Source organism: Diorhabda sublineata, chromosome 7 (genome assembly GCF_026230105.1).
Source record: "Diorhabda sublineata isolate icDioSubl1.1 chromosome 7, icDioSubl1.1, whole genome shotgun sequence".
Taxonomy (NCBI): domain Eukaryota; kingdom Metazoa; phylum Arthropoda; class Insecta; order Coleoptera; family Chrysomelidae; genus Diorhabda; species Diorhabda sublineata.
In genome coordinates, this window is record NC_079480.1 from 31,909,246 (window position 1) to 31,933,704 (window position 24,459).

Below are 24,459 nucleotides of genomic sequence, written 5' to 3' on the forward strand. Positions count from 1 at the left end.
TTTTTAATTCCGGGTAATTATCCAAACTCTTGAAATATTGTGTATAAAATGTAAGATCGTTAATCTCATTAAATTTGTCTTTAAAAATAATGACCGATTGAAGATCCATTAACTCCATTTGCAAATGAACTGGTGCCTGTGAAGCTTCAAAATTGAATGGATTGTTGAAAATTGGGAATTCCATTTCATTCATTTAGTGAAAGTCTTCAAAACGATTGTTGAATTCCGTAATCAAATTTTTCAAAAGTTGAGAATATTAATCTAATTTTTTTGGTTCATTATGCCAAATGAGTTTAAATGAGGGAAATGGTTCAAAGTTTGATTTTCTATCTGTTTCAGAGGCTTGAATATATGAATACATTTGAGTGACAGATTTTCACCCTGTTCCTTTATATCATAGATTAATCAAGTGTTTATTCATATCTACCAAAAAGGAACAATCAATCCATCAGTCATTGCCAAAATCAATTGGTTTGGCTTTTTCTAGCAAGAAAGCTTCAATGGGGTCCCGTAATACAAAAGATCAGTAGTTCATATTGTTGTTGTAATCTGCTGTCCACACTTTCATGAAGTCGATATTAAAATTTTATCAGAACAACCCTCAAGCTCTCATCTATAAATATTACAGACATGACTTTCATATTCATACGAAACATCTAACAGTAAAGTAACTAACTACTTTGCGATTTTTCTCGTTAAAACAAACTTGTATCCTATAAATTGGTTAGTTATGTTTCTCCCTAATCATTTGAATAATTTGATCGTGAGATAATATTCTTCTTCAACAAAGTTTTACCGCTGCTGGTGAATTAATGTGAGACATTGTTGTTATGTAAATGTATCAGCAGTGGTTATTTTTCATTCTGTTTGATTATCCCCCATACTATTAACGTGCTTGAGTACATATTGGTATCGCGATAACGTCAAAGACCCATCGAAGGCCGATGAATCTCACCTCGCGGTGCAGCGATATAAATTTTTCGCACGTAATCTCCTTTTAGCTATACGTTTAATCGGTGGGATGTCGAACGAATTCTATTCCAAAATAATAAAGTGCCAAGTTTAGCGAGATTACTTATCAAACCAAAAAGTTTCAGGAAGATGAACTTGAAAATCAATAACTGACAGAATGTATAGTTTCAAAAAGGTTTATCAATCTACAATAATTATAGAAATTCCTGAAACTTATCAAATTTAAATTATAAATTTACTTTCTTTAATATGTAAATGAGATTTCGGTAATTGAAAGAGCTAGATCTCATTATCGTCAATATTTTAGGAATTTCTATTCGTATTCAATTAGAATTGAAACATTTATTAAGGAAATGTCACGAATGTATCCAATAGAAATTGATGATTATTTGTAAGTGTTAGATTACTGTTAGAAAGTGATTTGTGTCATTACATTAGTCGGAACTAATTATAATTTGGATAAATCATGACGATGAACATGTAAAATGCCCAAAAAGAAAATTATTTCAGTTATGAGGGCTGCTACTTGAGGTTTGAGATATGACGACACTGATAGGAATATGTGGAATCACAACAAGAGTTAGAGCTGTAGCAACTACTACTAAGTTTCTTACTGTTGCTGATGGTACCAAAAGTACCTGGCTTGGCTAGTACGAACTGCGAAGACCAGCATCGTTGTGGTCGACCAAATGAGATAACCTAAATGTAATCTAAATGAAGTACCTACGGCAAGTAAAAGGAAAAACTGGGATTGATGGAATAGGAAATGAAATTATTAGTAACAACTTACAACAAGAAACAATTGAATGTTAAACTGGTTTGGAAATTAAACAAGAATGGAACTAGATAGATTAATAAAACGAATATGGAAAGTAAGAACTACAGGAAGAAGGGGAAGAGGCAGACCAAGACAAACAGACAAATAGCAGGTACAGGAAAACAAAGAGATAATAAATCGAATAATGGTACTGGCGCAGGACTGGAAAAGATGAAGGAAATGGGTAAACGTATAATAAAAACATTGCCAATACTAAAGAGGTTAAAAGGGAAAATGGGGAGCAGAAGTTACCAATTGTAGTTTTTATATAAAATCATGAAACAAAACATCTTCACCAAGAGACAAAGAAGTTAGATGCATATCAAATTTCGAAGCAATGATTTTTGTTTACCTTCATTGGGTTCTTGAAAACTAAATTATCAACTTTATTATCTTCACGTTCTTGCTGAAGCTCTCCATCTAGACTATGCGTCAGCTCATTCCGTATTGTTAAGAGGTTTCTACCTAAGCACGGCATCCTAGTGATAGGGCATCTGCCGTATTCGCCGAAAATCACAGAGCTGAACTTTTTCACAGTTTTTTTAGATAGGCTCCGTCAGGATCGACATTTTTGCGATCTCTTCGGAAGCTTTCAGAAGACTATTTTCTAGAAATCTCTCGACCTCATGTAAGCAATCGCGCACTTAAGATTCTACCTCAACATTGCTTTCGAATCGCAATCCGCTAAGTACCTCTTTCAATGGACCAAATAAATTATAGTAGCATGGCAACAAATAGGGATTATAAGAAGTGCGTTCCTGTATTTCCCAATTCAATTCGTTCAACGTTTTTTACAGCAAAATACTATGATACTGCGTGTTGACAATTCGTTGATAGTGCAACTTTCGCTTTCTTCCTCCTCCATAGACGCACGTTTAATCTCCGTAATATAATGTTTCGTTTCATACGCCTGCAGGAGACGAGAGCAAACTTCCCATTTATATTTCTGCTCTGGAATCTTGGCGCCATGGCACCCATCTGACTGAAACGTTGCTGAACCTTTCATGAGTTATTTGCTCACTACTACCTACTCAATTTTTCAGCCGGATCACGTACAGTACTTCGTTGGTCTTCCAAAATGAGTTTTCCCATAGCGCTGACGTTCTAGGCCTTTTCGCAAAGCGAAGCATCATTCATATTCTTGACTCTTTGTGAGGTTCTCATCCCAGAATTGAGGAATTTTTGATGAATTTTCGCGGATTTTACATTATCTTTGACCAAAAAAACGAGTAATGATGCGTTGTGCAACACACATTGATACATTTCTCACTCTTAGCTTATGAGTACCCTAAAAAGCAAGGTTACACTGTCCTGGCTTTTTCCTATGCTTCGTAGTCTAATATTCGTTGCAGCTTCTATCACAACATATTCTGGTTTATATCTGGACCATCCTCGTATCTGGAAACCTAACCTTAACCTAGAAGAAATCTACACTGGAGATAATAAAATTTGATTCTATTGAATTTATGATTAAATTTGATAACTACAATTAGAAAAACGAGATTTTTCTTAATAAATAATTAATTACTAATAAAAAATCAATATTTGTATTATTTAATTTCATATGTGATATGATATCTGGTCAGTATTATCACAAAAAAAGTTGGTGCAGAGTTTATCAAAATAATAATTTTCAACAGGTGCTTCTTCCCTCCGTAGGGATAACGCCAAGATGCTGAGGGATGGAAAAGTGGGGGCTGTGACTGGAAGGGACCAAATAGGGGTAGGGATATGAACAAAGTTTTCTCTTGCGAGTGGAAAGCGCGTTAAACAGACTCTGGTTGAACCGGAGCGGGAAACCTAGACTATGAAAGAGTCACTGTCGCCAGAAAGTTTTCTCGTATAAAAAGTCGAGCGCGAAAAAGTTTTCGAAGATTTTAGTAGTCGACGAAAGGATTTTTTTGAAATTAAAAATAAATTGTGGAAAGGTAAATTATTTTCTATCCTTAATTTTCACAAATAGAAAGTGGTTTAGTTAGATACGAACTCAGAAAATTAGTATTTGATGTAATTTGACAATGTTATGGCTCCAAAAACTTTTTTATGTGCAAAAGTAAGTATCAAAAAATTGTTCTAATTATAATAATTTATCTGATTATTCAACAGTCATCAGTCTTTGACCACCGGAATTTGAGTCACAAATTTTCTTAGAAAAATCAACTATTCGCTTATTTCTAATAACAGGTATTAATCTAAGCAATATTTACTAAGTATTGGGATATTTTTAAATATAATTACTTATAAATTCCCCCCCAGGAGGAAATAACGTTTCTTAATTTATTTGGTAGTATGCTTGATTTGAATGTATTGATAACATCAAGTTTAATAATGAAGGAAATGTTGGTATGAATGAATTAATCAATGAATAATCTATTTTAGCATATTTTTTTGATAAATTGACTTTCATTTCAATGAATTGATTAGAAATAACGATTAAATCAATTATTTCCATTCTTTTTTGGCTTGAGTTGCATTCATTTCTCTATGATTCACTGCAATTGTCGTTCATAGAATTATATGCGATCATGTCTTCATCATCATCATTTGTGAAAAGATATATAGTGACACATGAATGAAATGAAAGACCTATCTCGTGTTTTGGGATACAGAACACATCAAAACGGTGATCCTGATCAAGTAAGACAAATAGAGTCATTTCAAGAAAGCACTAATTAGTTTTTGGTCAGGTTAGGTAAGGTTACGTTTGGGGCACAATTGGGCACAAGATTATATGGCATCATACATGGGCAACAAAACTATTTTTGGTTAGGTTATAACATGGATGCTTCTTCATGTCCAGCTCATGAAGAAGCAGATACAAAAATGATTTTTCATGCCTGTTAGATCGATTTTAATGCTGACTTAACGATATATTGTTAACTCAACTCAACAAGAAGCGTCCATTTTCTACAATGACAAGATGAGAAGCTTTTATGTGTTTCATACAAATTTTAGAGCTTCTCAGATATATCTGTATAATTTTTCCTAATTTTAGGTCTGTTTCCTATGAAAATCAGTCAAAAATAACGTATGAGAATTTTTCTTTAGATTTTATATCTGGAAATGCAACCACCAATCAAATTTTTGGTAGTTGCATCGAAATTAATGAACTAGTACTATAAATCTTTAGATATTTTCATTATTGATAGATTTCTCGTTGTTATGTATGTGAACCATTTCTTTTTTTCTTGTATTCAACTCTGTTTAAAAAATTCTTGAATTTTCATAGACTATATGTTTTATTATATTTTAAGGTTGGTTAATGCAGTTTAATCTTTTTTAAATAAATATTCATAGAAAAAATTTTGAAACAGAAAACCTGAAGAATATTAAAATCATATTTTATTTTTAATATCATACAACTTTCCATCATCGAATCCACTGCTCTAATAAGAGTTATTACTTTTTTTTGAAGACACCTGTATAAATGTGTGCATCCAACGATTCAAGGACATGAAATGCTTGCTTTGGATTGACACACTAGACAAATTTTTGGGAGGATCATGTTCTTTCGGTACAAATGGTATGTCGTGAGCGTCTTACCAATTTCTGGGTATTCTGGCTTAATCACTAGAAACTAGATATGGCCAAAATAATATTTCGGCTCACGTGCCCTGAGGTGAAAGGCCTGTTTCGGATATGGCACACTTAATCAATGCTTTGGGCTGCCCACTTTTAGGATGGTTTTAACTTGGTTTTCTTTGTTCACATTCACATATTTTTTTTTATTGGACTTATAAAGTGCAATCTTCTGCTCTCTAAACATATTCAGAATGTCTTTTTTGAAAATCAACTTAAACGTCATAACTAAGTTAAAATTTGACAACAATTTTCTATGGCAACTAGATTCAAATTTATTTAGAATTAAATTGGAGGAAACGAATTTGAAATTTTCCGTTTTTCTGTACTATTATCTGTTTAAAATATAGAATAACGTTATATGCAAACTGTTAGATAGACCCAAACATCATACACCCGCTAATATAATTGACGCACGGTTGCCAAATACTTATTGGAATTCATTTCAAAGTCTTCCAACTAAATGTAGGTCTAAACTAGAACAACAAGACGGTATTCAATATATTCATCATGTTATTGATATATTTCCACAACTAGCCCTTAAAAGTATGAGAAACCGATAATAAATACCGAAATTTTATATTAAGTTTTACGTTGTCAAAATTTCAAGACTGAAATTGACAAAAAATGGAAGAAAACTACTTATCCCAACAGTTGATCTCCCCGTAGAGCGAGACCACCATGTACAAAATCCCTCTCACTTCCTCCCGGTGTGATAATGGAATGTCTTCATTTACCCTGATGTGATATCAATCCAACATTTGGAGCCTATCGTCAATATTCAACTTTTCATCTGCTCTCGATTTTTTATTTTACTCATTCCTCTAAAACGGTTTATATAATTATTTTTTCCTAATTCCCAAAATCTCTTCGGTGTATCACATTTTTATTTCCAATCAACAATCCATTTCAATATATTTGCATATGCCAAAACACGTAGTGTGCCTAGTGGGCAATTAAGAAAGGCGGTCCAACATATCTCAGGAACGGATTATAGTACAAATTCAGGAAAAAGCAATTAATAACTTAGATATCTAACCATGCGATTGGTGGTGCTTAACATCAGGGAGATTGACTCCCATTCTGTGGCTGAACTTAGGGTCGCCACTCTTGGGCCAAGGCTAGGAAATCACAGGCATGGCAAAGGCTGAGTTACCCAGGTCTGGCCGAAGTCTTGGTTCCTATTGTATGGCCGAACTTAGGCTCACCAATTTTGGTCCAAGTCTAGGCTTCCATTGTGTGGCTGAATTTAGGCTCGCCGATCTTGAGCCAATGCTGGGAAACTACAGTCACGGCCAATGCTCGGCTGACCAGGTTGACGTGCCTATATGGGTCATACGTATCAGAGTTTTTGAGAAATTTCGTTAAACATAGTTGCTATTAAAAAAATGGTTTATAAAGATAATATTATTGCTGCAGAAATATCAGGTTTGGGTCAATTTGTATTTTTTCACAAGTATAAAAAACTTTGCTGAATTATTTTTGCGTACTAATAATCGATATGATTAACGGGGACAGCAAAAAATCAGTTTTCCTCAAAAGCTATAATCAACATTATCTTCATTACAATAGAGCTGTGAAGCAATAACTTTGTAGATGATTTTATTGGCAATAAACTGGAATTTAAATATATTTTTGTGACATCATTACAAAACTAAATGATGGAAACGAATAAACTTGTTGAAAGAGCTAAGACCACGAATGGTTAGGTTAGGTTAGGTTAGTTTCGAAAGTTTCGACGTAATTCCGAAAAATGACTTTACAATAATTGTATGCACACCATTTTTTAACATCTTTCTTTTTAACGTTGTGCGACAGTCTTGAATCCAGTTAGTTCTAAGTCGATTACAATTAATTATCATATTGTTTTTACAAAATTTGTATTAATTCATTTTTAGTTTCAGCAAGACACTTGGAATTATAGAAAAAGTAGTTTGTTTTAGGAAAAAATGCATAACTAGCAAATAAAATGCTTTCTCTTCTCGTTTTTGTCATTGAAATTAATATTTACCCAAAATAAATGCTTGGTTTGGCTGGAGGAAGCTTCAAAAAGGCACTGAAAAGCTTGCCAGAGAAGAGTTGCCCAACTCTGTGGCTAAACCGTTGTCATTAGCCCAACCAACACTATAAACGAAAGACTGCTAATAGATTTTAATACTTTCAGTAGTGAATTACTCTTTATTGGATGGGCAACAGTGGACAGAATACGGAGACAATCTAATGAAGGATCTCGGTGGCAATTTCAGACAAATCTAACCTTCTATCTTATTTCATTCTTATAAGAAAACGTCTACTACACTACCCATTTTGTTTTGCGAACAGACAATATAAATCTCTCTTCTGTCTAGAAACAAATCCCATATTAGGGTTTTTCAAAATCAAATGATCTAACTTTAAACAATTTCCAATCAAACTAAAAACACAACTGAACACACATACATATAATACTTCTATATGGACAGTTTCTATAAGTGCAAGTTGTTCAGACTAAGGAAAACAGAATGACAACGATTTTTCAAGCATGCGCAGTATAGATAAAGTGTCTCGAAAGAGAGAGAGAATGAATATTTTCAATAACGTAACACCTAATCTTATTCTCTTTTAGAACAGGTTGAAGACGTGGAATACTAAAATTTTATATAGTGTTTCAGAATCTACTGAAAACTGCTAAATATGGGGTTGGATTATTTTTTTGTCCCCCTCTCTATATATTCAAAAACCATATTCATCCATTCTATTGTTTGTTTTCAATGTTAATATTTCATTTCTTGGACAAAATTCGTAATTCATGCTTGATATGTCTCTAGCGAATTGGTTTTTTCACAACTTTCTTACGTAGTTACTCATATTCCGACATGAACATTTGTTTCTCTCTCACAGATATCTACCACCTGTTATTTTTTTTATTTACCGATGTAGTACACATGGATTCGATATATTTTTCACTTTTTTCTAATACAGGGCTTCGTTTTCTATTCGCATTTCCAGCACACAACTTTTATATACAACTAGCGGACCCGACAGACGTTGTTCTGTCCCACGTCTTAAATGTAAACTTTTGGAAATTAGCTGTAACAATTAGACCGTTTTGATGAAAATTTCTATCAGGAACTTATTACATTATCTACCTAACGTTATTCATATAAATTTAACACAATTGAACCAATCGATAGCGTGTGAGTATGTGTATTAGTATGCTTTCAGAGATGTCGAATGTAGAAGCTGTGTTGAAAAAAACTTGGAGTTGTGTTAATTGAAGGTGAAAAGGTTGGATCTTGAATTATTCTATAACGAGTGTTTATTCTTTGAGTAAATTATTAATACTGAAAATATCGTAATGCCATTGGATGTACAATATTTTTGGTTAATCCTTGAGAGGTATAAACAAATAAATGGTTTTCCCACTCTCGAGCACGCAACGTAGAAGTAAGAATTAAATTTACGGATTTTACGCAAAAACAACTTTGATTGAGTTGTGTTTCCAGCTAATAGCGTTTTCAAAGGTTCTGGTGGCGGATTTAGTGATTCCGGACGATTCACCTTTGTATTTGAAAAAAGAAGTAATGGAAAGTAATGGATGTACCAAAAAGTAACAAATGGGTTCAGCCGAACTGTCCTTTATGAATCTTCATTCAGATATGTATCGTAAAGAGTAGCATAGCAGTATGAATGAAGTCTATAGTCTCCATAGTTTGGACTATACTTATGCTAACTTAGTATCCGACCAGGTGCAACTGAAAATCAAATTCACTTTTGAATATCTGACATGACTGCAGCGCCGTCTGTCGGAATTCTATGGAAAACGTTCTCACATCAACAACAATTTAGAAATAGTTGATAAAACGTTATCTAGTTGATCGAATTCTCGATTCTCCTTGAATACACACCAAAAATCGCATCAAAATCGGTCCAGCCGTTTAGAATAAGTTTAATTACAAACAGAGAAGATTTATATAAACATATAAAGATACTCTCATAGAATTAAGATAAAAAAATTCAATTTTCTTGTTCATTCCCTTGGCTTATAGTTTCAGAATTTTATTTAAGATTGAATTGATTGTGTAGAACCCAATCATAGATAAATAAGTGATACTCCTTCTCCATCCAATTTTTTGCTTCCTGTTTAGCCCGTCTCCAGCTCAGTCCTCCATTTTACAGGATTTTTTCTATTTCTCCATTCCATTTCGTTCTAGGTCTGCCTTTTCTCTTCTTTTTATTTGTTTCGGTTTGTTTCCCATATCATTTTAATGCACTGCACCCCAATACGATTAATTAGCGTCAAATCTTGTCATTCCTTATTGAATTAAGTCTCTTTACCGCGATAATCTTCATTTCACTTGTTGTTATTTTTTGCTCCAATTTGTTAGTTAGCACCCAGAATTCGCAACCTTGAATCAGCATTCACAGTAGCACTGATTAATAAATTCTCGTTATTTTACGTTCCGTTATCTCCCTGTACAGTGCTAGATAAGCAGATATTGTCTTATTTATCCTATTAGCTTCCTCTTCGTCAATGTTTCCATTTGGTCTTACGATTGTCCCTAGATACTTTAGCCTTCTTTCCCAGTTCTTCTATTTGCACTGTTATTTTTTATGATTTGTTTGATGTTTTCATTATTTCTGTCGCATGTATGTTTATCTGCAATTCGTATTGCTCATTTTCAATCTTTCGTTTATATAGATTAATCTCAATCTGTTGCATCCTATGTGTTTTATCTTTTCTTCCTTGTTCAATTCTTTAGTTATTTTGTACATGAATAGAGGAAACAATAACAAAACTACTTGACGTCGTACACATTCTCTATTTACTCACATCTATTCTAAACTATGTTTATCAATTGTTCAATAACTTTTCTATTCCTCATTACGTCTCATACATTTTATCTGTTCATACTATCGAAAACTTCCTCCAAATCAACTGCTGCAACATAAAAAATCCCATTTCTTGTATCTGTTGTTTTTTTATATTTGTCTCAGAATGAATATCAATTATCGTGTCAATCTATTGGTTCTAAATGCTACCTCCTGTGTGAGAAATTGTTAATTATGTCAATCTGTATCAACTTTTGTGTCAAACACTCACTTAAACCCTTTATAAGACACGCATATAGCTGCGAAGTATCACGGTTCGTACCAAATACACTGGCGAGTAAAAAATTCAAGTCACCTTAAAATTTCCATGTTCTTTGAAATTTTACGTTTGCATATAGTATTCGCAAACTGTACATTATTGCATGTGCTTTTGTAACCTGAATGTGATACACTATACTAAGGAAAAATGCATTTTTTTCTTGGATTTAATTAATTAAATTAATATTTCGAGCACAATTCAACATTTTGTTGTAAGGGAAGATATGGAACGAACAAAATAAAGAAACTTCACAATAATAACATGTACTCCCTCCTCTTGCATTGATGACTGGTTGAAGTCGGCGCGGCATACTTTGAATTAAGTTGCGGATCATATTCTGGTCGATGTTATCCCATTCCTGCAAGAGCAATCTTCTCAGCTCCTGGGCAGTTCTTGGTGCTGATGTGTGTCTGCAGATCAGTCGTCCCAGCTCGTCCCAGGCATGTTCTATGGGATTCATGTCTGGGCTGTAGGCTGGCCAGTCAAATCGCCTAATTTCTACCTCATCCAGATACTCCCTGACAATTTTGGCTGTAGTGGTCTCGCATTATCTTGCATAAAAATGCCACGTTCCCCATAGTCACCATAAAAGGCATCACATAGTCTTCTAGCAACTCCGTAATGTACCTGTAAGAGGTTAAGGAGCCATTTTCTATGAAGAACAACTCTGTACGAGCTTATACAGTGATTCCCGCCCAAACCATAACTGACCCATCGCCAAATGGGAGACGCTCGTCAATGCAAACTTCAGCTTAACTTATTTCATGTCTTGTTCACACTCGTCTACGTCCATCTGACCCAGTGAGACAAAAACGCGACTCATCTGAAAACAATACCCAACTCCAGTTATCATCATTCCAACGAACGTAATCTCTGTCAATCTTGCAGTCCGATGCTGGCGTTGCAACGGGGCACCTGTAGCCATTCTTCTGCATGACAGTCCAGCAGCATGAAGTCTTCGTCTAATGATCCATTCATTAACGTTGACATTTCTCACTTCTTTCAACTGATTTTGCAGTGAATCCACCGTAGCTTTCCTATTCCGCAAACTTGTGGACACCAAAAAAAGGTCATCTCGTTGAGTAGTAACTTCGCCCAGACCCTGGTCTTCTAGTGATCAGGCCAGTCTGCAGAAGGCGTTGGTTCACCATTTGCTCACCACAAAGACTAGCACCAACAATTCTTGCAGTTTCACGTTGCCCTCAACCATCTCGTAACAGCTCAAAAATCTTGCCATAATAATCGGATCTAAAGGCATTATGGGCCTGTTAAATAACTACATTTAGCAATCGCTAGGTTTTATATAAAGAATCAACAGTAAACTGGAAAACAGGCAAGGGAAAAGTGAATGTTCAATTAACTCAAAGGCACATTTTTGATCAAAGTCGTACTCAAATACATCGAATGGCAGATAATCTCGGAAAAAATTTTATTTAACGTCTACTATTCCTTATCAATATTGACGCTATAATTATTCGTAAATTCTGGAGAGACATCAATTTTTTGCTTGTCAGTTTAGTATTGAATATAATTTTTTCGATCTTAGACTTATTAACCTAAATTTCACTAAGGTCATTAAAGTGATTCTGTCTTTCAATTTTGATGTGAATGTACTACCACAGTAGCATAAACTTTTTCTTCAAGATAGGGCCATACTGTGTAATCCAAGGGATTAAAGTTCATGTGATGCAAATGCAACCTAAAGAAACATTTAAATCAAGAAAAAAGGATTCGAGGGTAGTGATAGAAAGAAAATACTTTTCTTATCAACTCAAGATTATCACTATTATAGGATTCTTATAAATAATAAGGATTGAAATCACAGTCGAATAAAAATAATATATTATATATAAATGTTCAGAAAAATCTGTGAAGAAAAGAAGAATTGAAATGATAGATAACAAATATTCTGTTTTTGGCACAATTCCAAAAATCCACATATAAAATTAATCCTCAAAGAACTATCTAAAAGATTGTTATGGTTTTATTTTATTGAAAAATCAAAAAAATACAAAGTTATTGAGCGAAAAAATAAACTTTTGATAAAATGTTTGCACTTTTTTGCTCATAATTATTTAAATTCGCGGTTAATGGCAAAAAGTGTCATAGACAAAATTCTAGGCAAAGCGATTTAAAACAAATTTTTTGTAGGGATAATAGTTCGCGCGATATCGTCAAAAATAGCTTTCCACCCGTTTATTTAAGATGGTAGCCGGGGGACAAAGGGTGGAACCCCACAAATTGAGGTTTTGCTGTCCTTGACCCCCCCCCCCACACTCGGTAAAATAAAATTGCGTCCTCAGAAAAACGCAAGGTAAGGGTACTAAAATTCTAACAATTTAATGGACTATGTAAATACCTACTGTTCCATCGCTAATAACCTTATATAGTCGATGGGATTTTTTTATGAATAAATAAAAAATTTATATGTTCGAATATTTAGTTTATTCCATCAATGATATCATTTTTGTTTACGTAGTAAGTAATAAAATTGATTCAAATTATGGATTAGGTTACGCATTTTCTTGTTATTCAAAGTATTAGATCGAAAATTAATAAGAAATTATGCGTGAAACATAAAATTTTATTTTTCATCTAATAAACGTTGTGTTCGTATTCCCCTCTCTACTTCATTTATGATCGCATATGATTCGAAAATCAGTTAAAACAAAATCAGTAAATTATTAGTCGCGTCGCTATCGTAAAATACAGAAGCTTTTTTTGGATATTTGTGTTTAGTTTTTTTGACTATGATGAAACGGTAGAATATTTGTGTTTATGTTAATGGATTATAATTCATCGAAAAAAGTTATTGTTTTTTATTTGGTAAGTGTTTCAAAATATTTTTAGAATATGAATTAGATGAGTTTCATGATTGTATACCGTTACATTATTATATTTATCTGTTTGTTAATGAGATTTCGTTCACTATTATTTTAAGTCTTTCTGAGTGACAATAAGTAAATAAGTAACAGTTTAAAATCTTATATTCAGTCAAAAAAATCTTATACAGTGTAAATAATTCGAGTGAAGTAGATTTGTTTACTTTTCATAATTAATACAATCATGTTAATTTTAAACTATTATTTAATATTTCTCAATGGCGAAATATGTTTCTTACGCCTAAGTTTTTTTGGGCTAATGATATATTTTTTGGAAACGTTCTTTTCCATATTCTTATATCTATTTTTTAAATAAATGAACTGGTTTTGGAGAGATTAACTTTTGGTCTTTAACAATATAAGATGTGTGATCGCGATTGAAAATTTTTGATGAAAATGAAAGGTTTACAATTTTATATTATTAAATCGCCGTAATATTTTACCGCCAACTCAGATAATTTGTATGAATTTTATACATATTTTCAGCCGGAAAGGTTCTACATAACTATTTGAATATTATGATGAGGAGTGAAATTTTTCTGCAATCACGGTAATTTTTCCTTTTCATTCCATATATTTTTATGCCAGGTCAAGATTTATACTACCACATCTTGTTTAGGATATATCTTCTTTGAAGTAAATGTATTTTTTCCAAACTCTACTTTCTTTCGCAAGTTATATAGGGTGTTCCTAAATACATATGACAAAATTGAGGTGGTGATTGCTCGTATGGAATTAAGATGAGTATTTCCTATAACAAAATTTCCTTAGCCCACCCCTTTAAAAGGTGGTGTCTAAAATTGAGTTTTCACAAAATTTTAGTGAAGCTAGAAACTTGGAAATCTGTATTCTCTATTATCTAATCTTGGATTGCTGCATAAACACTTCTTGACGTATCCCTATAGAAGGTAATAGTAATAAATTGAATTTGGGAAGCTCCCTGGGCTTCTAGGTTCTTGGGTGGGTTTTTAAACACCTTTTGACTTAACTTCATACAAAATAATTGTGATAAATTGAATTTGGAAAGATTCCAACACCTCCAAGATGGTGGGTTGGTGTTTCAACACTTCTTGACGTATCGAAGTATCCGCGTAGAAGATAATGGTAATAAATTGGATTTAAGAAGCTTTCGATGCCTTTGGTATCTTGGGTTGGTGTTTTAACGCTTCCTGACGTATCTTCACAAAAAATAATGGCAATAAATTGAATTTAGGAAGCTAGCTGGACATCTAGGCTCCTTGGTTGGCGTTTAAACACTTCTCGACTTAAACTGGGAACATTTTATTAAGGAACCATTATATTTTCATTACCTTTTGATTTTGCACACTTATAAGCATTGCTCTGCTAAGTTTAAAATGAAAGTCGAAGTTTTTAAAACTTGCAAAGCAGAAAATTTTGTAATATTGCACTTGATTAGCATTCAATTAGCACTCAATTTTCCGCTTATCGGTTTTACTATGTTATCAATTCGTAGGTTTAAATGCGTTGATTTAGTATTTGGCTAAGACGTTTACCCTTTCATGGAACGTTTCACTTTTCGTGTTGATTTTATCAATTCTTCAAGAAAATTCTGTATGTTTTGGTTTCTGATGGTATGTAACAACTTTTTAAATTCAGTTGTAGCTTTGTTGTAATTTTGTGTTTTTGTCATTTTTTTCCAAGATTCCTGCTGCTGTAATTGTTTCTCCTATTAGGTATTGCGTACCTTTTATTAGATTCTTGACAGCTTTTTCAATGTTTTGAGGTGTTTGGAGTGGTACATTCAATTCTACGTTGAGACATGATATCGATGTATTTTTTGCCGCGGAACCTGATGGCGCTATCAGTTTTGCCATAGAACATACCTAAAAAGCGCTAAATGTAAAAAAGTACATTTGCATATGGTTTTTCGGCTCTATTGTTTTTAGGTACATTCTATGATAAAAATGATAGCGGAAAAAGTACACAGAAAACGTCTATCATATTATTTTTAATATAATTTTTAAGATATATATCACGGAAAACTTTATAATTACTATATATTTTTGTATAAAACACAATGTGGTGTACCTAATGTACCTAAAAAAATAGAGCCGAAAAACTCTAATTACATAAGCTATCTACTGTAAAAATTTCAAATTCCTAAGTCAAGCCGTTCCTGAGATTTACGATTTTGGCACAAATGATTTCCATTTTTCCCTATGTGCGGCGCTCGTCTTCGGCGCTTCGAATTTGGTATAATCGTTTGGTATACATGTTGTAGGTGTGTTTTTGAGAAAAAATCGATTTTTTCGACCTAAGAGATTAGAGTACACCAAAGGAAATGCAAACTTTTCTTTGTTGCAAATGTATGATCCGTATTCCATTGACGAAATATTTCACACTCTACAAAAACAAAATATATTCTTCCAATATTCTCGCCTTCTACATTCAATATTTTATAGCGCGTTTTAAAAATAGGGAGAAATAATATTTTCTTTTATGTTAGACTTTTTTTTTTAAATGAAGAATATCGTCATTTTCACATAGTGGCCTACAGCTGGTGTTTGTAAACTACGTTATCATACTAAGCTGAATCCTCATTTATTTCTTTCATAGGGTAGATTTTAAAATCAGAAATACCACTTATTAAAATAACGTTTTCACATTTCGAAACATATGAGCTCTGTAAAAAATTGGACAAGAAAACATCAAAAATCAAAAATATTTAATTAATCATGAAGACTTTCTCTTTTTCAAATGTAATACATGCTGAGTAATTACGTGGGTCCCTTTCCCACGGCAGTTTCCTTGCTTTTCTCTCCTGTGTCTTTTGTTTTATTTCCTGCCACCTGATTCCTCGATTGTCTTAATTTTCTCTGCCTAGCTCCTCATCGGTCTTTTTATTTTTTTTTGTTTCGTTCGTGTTTTAATATATTCCGTATTAATAGTTCTTCTCCCATTCTCATAACAGAGCCAAACCATCTTAATTGCCCTCCTTCGATTTTGTTTTAAATTGACCCAAACTATTTTCCTGAGTAAGTGTCTATGTCACTGATCCGTTCATCTACTGAGGCTACTTTTTTATATATTTCTATTTTTATTTGTTTTGGTATGACCTTTTTGGCCAGATGTTTCAGTTCTCTCGTTTATCTTCCGTCTTTTGTCAGCGCCATGCTAAGGAATATAAAGCTTTGACCTGCTCCATATTCGATTCTTCTAATTTTATCTTTTGTGTCTTCTTCTCTCGGCTTATTATCATCTAATTTTGTTTTATTTCCATTTATTTTCTTATTCGTTATCATAGACCGTCATTGTACATTTTTAAATTTGACTTGAAGGTTTTCTGACCTTCCGACGTTATTACCATGTCAACTCCGATACTTTGTACTGTTTAATTTTCTCTATTTATTCTATTTCTCAACATCAACATCATTTCTTATTTCTTAGACCTTTTGATATATTTATGCTTCTAAATGCTCTTGATTTTAGGTCTCTTCTGATTTAAAATTAATTTTTTTAATAAATTTTTGAAGACAGATGAAAATTTGACGTTTCGACTTCTTAATCACACTTTTTAGGCACGACAGATTTGCAGTGTGGCCCAACATTTGGATTCTAAACAACTTAATTAATTCTGAAGCCTTTCTCCTTCTTCATTTTATCATGTCTGTCCTTTATTTTGTCTATTCCTGACAATTTTCTAAGTTGCAGTTTCTCTACTACCTGTTGTATTTCTTTAGAACTTATTTCATGTTATGTTGTTTCTGTTAATCCTATTTGTCCTGTAGTCTATCTATTGTCTCAATTTTTCAATGATATCTTCGTCGTTTGTTATTATATCTTTTCCTTTACCTAGTAGAATTAGTTCCAGTGGTTCAGTTTACACGAGAGTTATTGCTATCATATCGTGAAGATTTGAAATCAGTATACTAGAAGTAGATGACATAAATTTCTTTTTTCATAGCGCAGAACTGGAATTCTTTAATATTTGAGAGACTTAATCCAGTCTTTTCTCATTTCTAAATCTTGAATTGTCATCATTTCGTTTCATTCACCACGTTTGAAGCATCTGCGTTATTGTCAACAAACCATACTGGTTGCTAGACTAGTAAGTCTACTATAGTTTGCTTGACTATCGGATTGGCGGATGATCTTCAGTTGGCGATAGTTCCTCTCTAGATTGACCTAAACTAGTGGTAGTTTGAACAGTTTGTTCAGTATAAACAGAGTGAATACGCAAAAATTTTTATGCACGTGTCAATGAACAGTCACAAAAAGCTTTACGTAAAGCTAGATTACTAAGTTTAGTAAAATAAGTATGGTATAATCATTGAGCTTTCTTAATTTATAAAGAACTATGCTTTTTGCCTATAAAAAACTTCGTAACAGACCGAGCATAATCTTTCGATATAAATTTAACTGTTCAAATTCACCTTTGAACAATAGTCTTGTATGAAAGAATGCTGTAGCTCTCTAAGTGAATAATGACAATTTGGAAAAAAAAGTCTGGACTCGATTCTAACGTATATCATCCAGTAACATACATCCTTTACGAATAATGAAAAAACGCATTTAGTTTTGTAGCAGCATGTTCAGTTTCCCAGTTAAATTGAATAGTAGTAGTTTTTTTAGTCACTGAGATCTACCTCTAATGGCAGATTTAAAACGAAAATCATCAAGCAATCATTTGTAACACAAACGCATTAAAAGTTCACGATGTTATAAAAAATTAATTACGTTAAGAAGTTTAAATTAACAGCCAACTGGAAGCATGCTTTTCGAATCAGTTTTAGATGAATGTGAGAAAATATAATGTTTTTAAACTAAGGTAGCAGGTGTGATCAGCAAATGCGGCAAATTATTTTATCACAGCGTAAAAAGGTAGCACAATATTTGGATGAATCCATTCCAATTACCAAAATTATTCCATCAAGTTTAAAATGTTTTCCCTTACATTGTTTATTTTTGGAAAGAGTTCGGATCCTCATATTGTTTAAACTGGTTAGCAAAGTGAGTAATGAGAAAGCTAATTGTACGGAAGATTCTGTGCATGATGAAGAGGAAAGGATTTTCCGTTTCTAAGTTTCATAAGCTATTACATTATCATTATAAACAAATTTTTACATTCTTTGAGCATATATATCACGATTTATTTAAAATCCATTTGTCGGGACCCACTGCAAATCTATCCTGACTAATATGTCTAGAGCTCTAAGTTCCAATATTATAAAATCGTTTGGGATTGCCTAGAAAAATTAAACGAGCTAGGCAAAAAAAATAAAATTACCCTACAATGGATTCCGGGACACACCGGAGCGATGGGACCCGAACCCTTCTGCGGTATCAGCTACAGAACAATGAAAAAAGCTCTAGAAAAGAAGGGAGATAGGAGCAAAACCACTTATTGAGACAACCTATAAGAGCTGAGACAGGAGAAGACCCTTCTGGTAAACTATAACCAAAGTAGTTCTGCTGAATGTATCAACCTAAGTAAGAACAATCTACGAATATCAATAGGAGTTCTATCGGGTACTGTCGCCTCAAGAAACACCTGAAGATGCCAGACCTAGCATATAATGCGTCGTGCAGATTTTGTTGCTCTATCCACATTCTTTTGAAGTGTGAAACACTAGAAACTGCAGAGCACTACACCTGGATACTGTTGTCGCTGGTCAATGGAATGTGACCATGACGTGGTGGTAGATGGTAGACCTCGGAAATTCTCGGATATTTTCGGCATTTAACTCGTCTCAAAATGGAGGATCGGAATAAATCAAAAATTCTTTAACGTAAATGTAGTTTTAATAAATTACTTAGTCAAAGTTTTTGGTGGCGCTCCCCACAGTTTGGGAACCTCTACGCATCCACCTCTCCAAATTCTCATAGGCTATATGTTCGAACCCCCCACTACATATTTTTAACCCTCACCTTTTCATTTCTCCCATGGAATTATTGAGCATTTCACATCTCAATTCTTGTACTCAACTTAGTTGTGTTCAGTATAACTAGTAGATGGAAAGGGTTATGATTTCAGGACCTAATAAAATTCATTTTTTTTCAAATACGGGGTTGTTCCATAAAGTTTTTTTTAGTACACTTCAACTTGCGCACCATTGGTGGCTCTAAGCACTTCCAGTCTGTAATCAATTAAATGCCAGATACGCTGTAACATGTCGCCTGTGAATGATTGTACTAAAAGCTTGTGTCATCACCGTCATTAACCGGTATCCGGTAAACAATATCCTTTAAATAACTCCACAAGAAGAAGTCGAGAGGTATTATGCCCGGAGACCTTGGTGGCCATGGAATTGGGCCATTCCGCTCAATCCATCGATTGGGAAAAGTTTCGTAGAGGTGTTCTCCAATTACTGGTGGTGCACCATTCTGTTAAAAGTAAACAATTGGCTGTAGTTCTTACAACTAAGGTTTCTATCGTCCAACTGTGGTTTCTATGGACTAATGATTTTGTTGTGCATAATCCCACACCACACATTAACCTTTGGGCTGTCTCGTTGAAGCTCGATTACTGTATGTGGGGTTTCAGAACCCCAAATTCGTACGTTGTGGGGATTTATTGTACCAGACATATAGAACGTGGCCTCATCACTGAAACACATCTTTTTCAAGAACTCTTCATTATGCTCAATACGTTATATCATGTCTACGGCAAATTCCACACATTTTGGTCGATCTGTCGGCTCTACTTTTATATACTGATCCGGTGCTCATGAAGCTTGTGTACCTTGCACGGATGGAGGGTCTGGATGGGTCTCTTTGGAAGTTTGTCTCTATGAACCATGACACGCATTGAGCTTTCTGTGGTGCTATCCACATTTTCACTTATATCTGTTCAGCCTATTGAAAAAAACACTTGACACGTTGCAGTAAAATATGCAAAAGATGCAAATAAATATCTTTTCTATGTTCGAGGTTATGTTCAAAGCAGCGTGTAGATTTTTTGATAAATAGTTGTCTCTGCACGGTTTCTCGAGCTCTAATGACTGAACTCAATGATTTGTATGTAGTGAAGAATTCGCGAAATTCATATTTTCTGTCACGATTCATCAATAAAATCGTTTCTTACTACAAATACCTATCCAGAAATTGAATCTGGGTAATATTTCTGGATTTTTCTTTTTCAATTATGTAAAATTTCAACAACAGCCCTGTTTGTATCTCATTACTGAAGTCTGAGAGTCTAAGAGACTATATATATTATGTTCTTATCCAAGTATATGTTTTTCTCTATTCCAGTGATCATCATTTGCTTGTACTCTAATCTCCGTGTATATTTTCTTTCTTTATCTTTTTTCCTTTCCATTATAAGGTACAGTATCTCTGTTGACGTTATTTTATATTAAATGATATTCATAAATGCTACTAAATTCCTGCTAGTTCCAAATTTGAAACAAAATTTAAATAAGTATGATGACGGAGAAACTTGAATATTTTATTTTGAAATTAGCTTTTTGTTTTACTTTTCTAAACGATAAATAATCTTGTAGTGAACAGATTTTAAAAAAAGCGACGTGAGGGAATTTTGTGTAGTGAAAAAATTTCGAAGAAATTAGTGCTAATTTTTAGAGGCACTTAAAAATATTAGTATGCTCATTTTACTTCAGCACGTGATTAATTTGAACAACAAACATGCTGGGAACAATTCCACCGACAAAATATATTCAGTTATGTACGGAAACAATGAAAATGTAATGAAGATTGTATGTCATAAAAACGCTGTACGAAAATTGGAACAAGTCTATGAAAAATTCGTGCAGTATGGAATATTACCAACATTAGTCGATGTTATTACACAATTTTTCTAATTTTCACATTCACTGTTTGTTTTACTCTTTATGTAAAAAGCAAGCATTACACTCGAATAGTTCTAGTGGTGCCTGCCTTTTGGAGATGCCTGAAGCTATTGATCTTAAACTTCTGTATGTGTTATTGTTCAGGAAAAACGTGCATTGGAAGATAATTGCAGATACCCACTTTTCCAAATTAAGGAGTCTCGATAAATTGACGTTCTACGTGTCTGCAGGCGAAACAGCTGTTAATGAACCACGTCTACTTGTCGAGTAGATTTTGAAAATACTGTTGGGATTACGTTGGACAGTTCAAAAGAACATCTGACATGAGAGTAACGGTAAAAGAGAGTCAAATCACCGGCATTTGTTCTCTGTCCTTCTGATCTGGATCTGGATCAAGTATGCTTGGAAGCCGAGCTCAAAATATAAACGAATCTTGACCTTGTAAAGAATCAAAACCTGTTGCGAAATATATAGCTTTTTAGAGGGCAACAAGTTTTTATGGAGCTGCCTTATTTAATTCGGTCACGTGACTATGCAAGGACATATTACTTTCAATCTCAACACCCAATAAGCGAATATGCGGTGATGGTGATCTTTTATAACCAGACAGAACGTGTCTCTATCCCACTCCAAAAGATTAGTATTGATGGTAGTGACCAGTTTCTGCCTACAGATTTAGATCTTAGACAAGTTTATTGAGGCTTTTGAGGCAGAGGTATGGATAGGATTTGCATTTTTGTCGAGTAGATCGTTGATATACAGGAGAAAGCAAGTAGGTGACAAGTTTCACCCCTGGGGAACATCAGCGTTCACTTCAAACTTCTATGACGTTTGTCGATAGATAGAAACCTAGATGGATCGGTCTTTGAGAAAGTTACTAAGCCAGTCGATAAGTCAGGACTGGAGATCGTATGATTTTGATTTATTCGAGAGTTTCGTATACCGAACCCTGTCAAAAGCCGTTCCAGTGTAATAATAGCTCTGAATTTCTCATATTTCTCCACAGCTTTATTCCATACACCTCCAGTTGATTTATCTTCGCAATCGCCGTTTTAATAATTGCTGATTATGCTAGCAGACTCAGGATATTTCAAGATTTACTGATTAACGACTTTCTTCATGACCTTGGAATTAGTTTTATAAAACTATAGATCTTTGTCTGCAATGCCCTTGAAGGAGTAAAAAATATAGGCTTCCGTACCTGCCAAGGAAACTTAAAAAGAGAATCCTTCAGACGCTGCCATTTGGTCGATCTATAATGTCAAATTATAGAAGAGCGGAATCCATTATTTTTCAATTTGAAGTTTTTATATTCCCTATTTGTACAACACTGTAAATTATTTGATTTGAAATATCTATTTTTTACGTTATTTCAACATAATTTTCGATCGAAAATTCTTCCGTCAAAATATCAGCTTTTTTAAAAAAATTCGTGAAATTTTTATTCATTGGACTCTCTACTTTTTGATTAATTTTATTCTACCATCAATATGGCAAACAATTAGACGAAAAAACTCTGCTCAAATAACACGAAAAATGTGAGATTTCATGTTAAACTGCTAAACGTAAGTAATTGGAGTCCAAAATTTTGATAAATATCTCAAAATTGTACATAATGTTGAAAAAATTGTTTGAAGCGAACATTTTCTCGATGTACACAACGTCTTGGTCACTAAATTTTGTCGTTTCTTCAGCAGTGAGGATCTAATAACATTGCTCAATCGCATCCATATTTTCTCCAGTGAATTCCCAGTCGACGTATATCTTGTCTTGCTTCTTTATGATCATATTTGCATTTTTGTTAGTATGCCACGGAGTAGGTACTATCCTTTAAGAGATTTAGAACTCGCATATGGTTTTTATACATGCGTTCGTATTCTAAAAATAAACGAATAATCAACTGAATATTGGAAATTTAACTGTAAAAAATTAAGTGAAAATTATTGAAGAAGCCGCTGAAATTTTCTCAAATTTTAGTTCTGATTTTCTCATGTTTTTCAATATAACATTAAAATAGGCCGAATATTAAAAGACACTCTGTATAATAATTAAAACTTACTAATTCCACGTAAAAAGGACTTATTTGGATAATTTGTTATAAATCTTTCAGTTATATGTCTACTTTACTGCATAGTGAAATTGAGGTAATTAATTACCGTAACAGGATCAGAAAAGTTAAACCTGTTCTGAGTTTATCCTGAATTAAACGTCAAATTGATTTGTGAACTTACTCTCACTATTTAATGGGTATTATAATTAAGGTTAGGAGTATTTGACAAATTATCAACTAATTGTTTCTTGAACAAAACGACAGATTGGATAAAGTATTATCTCAATATAGTGAAACCGTAGAAATAGATAAAAGACATATCTATGAATCAATTATATGTTTTCCATGTTGCTCAATGACCTTTTGTCATATTTCCTACAGCTTCATGATTTCGCGCTCATAAAATTTCTGGTCCTTATCAACAAGAAAGTGAACCAGATGCGATTGAGGGTCATCGACATTTGTGAAAGTTTGACCATTCAAAGAATTCTGAAAACTTCGAAATAAATGTTAATCAGATGGTGCCAGATCAGGGTTATAAGGGAGATGTGGCATCACTTCTCAGCCAAGCTCCAATAGTTTGCCACGAGTTGCCAAAGATGTGTGAGGCTTTGCCTTATCATGGTGGAACATTAAACCTTTCCGATTTGACAATTCTGTCCGTTAATAACCGATATAAATAATATATATATATAAAATAATGATAAATGTATTAATCAAACCAAAAATCACAAGATGAAAATTCAAAAAAAAAAGATAATAACATAAAATAGAAATCGATTAGAGTAGGTGTTCAAAATGTTTTCCGTTTTCACGAATACACAGGTCCACCTTTTTTTTTCAAGAATCCATTAATCTTCTAAAAGGCTGGAAGTCAGTTATGAAGTCATTGAAATGACGATGGATTCTATCTTTCAATTCTTGAGGTGAATTTACCTCTGAAGCATAAAATTTTTCTTTAAGATGCGACTATGTAAGCATCACCGGGGAGACAATGAATCAGAGCTTCTGCACCTCTACCAATCCATCGATTGGTAAAATGGTTAGTCAACCAATTACGATACCTTCTATCAAGGTGTGGTTAGGCTTTTTCGTGCATAAAAACTAGACACCCTCGCTCGTTTAGCGTAATTAGCGATACCCATTTGACATGTGGATTTCAATGACACACTCAAACATACCTTGCCTCGTAAAAGCGACCTCGTCAGCAAAAAGAATACATTGTAAAAATTTTGGATTTTGCTGTCCTTTCTTGT

The 24,459-nt window shown here is 33.5% G+C and overlaps 1 protein-coding gene across 3 annotated transcripts in view; it reads left to right on the top strand.

Moving 5' to 3' along the window:
* Positions 1-3,598: 3,598 nt before the first annotated feature.
* The window catches only part of LOC130446519 (nitric oxide synthase), a 174,393-nt gene continuing 153,532 nt past the window's right edge, over positions 3,599-24,459 (top strand). The window contains exon 1 of one of the 3 annotated variants that reach the window (XM_056782833.1): positions 3,599-3,842. In XM_056782833.1, the coding sequence (XP_056638811.1) occupies positions 3,808-3,842 (35 nt within the window). In that variant the 5' untranslated portion in view covers positions 3,599-3,807. Of the gene's footprint in view, positions 3,843-13,199; positions 13,326-24,459 lie in introns of those variants that run through there. The other 2 variants (XM_056782831.1, XM_056782832.1) reach the window with 2 other exon arrangements.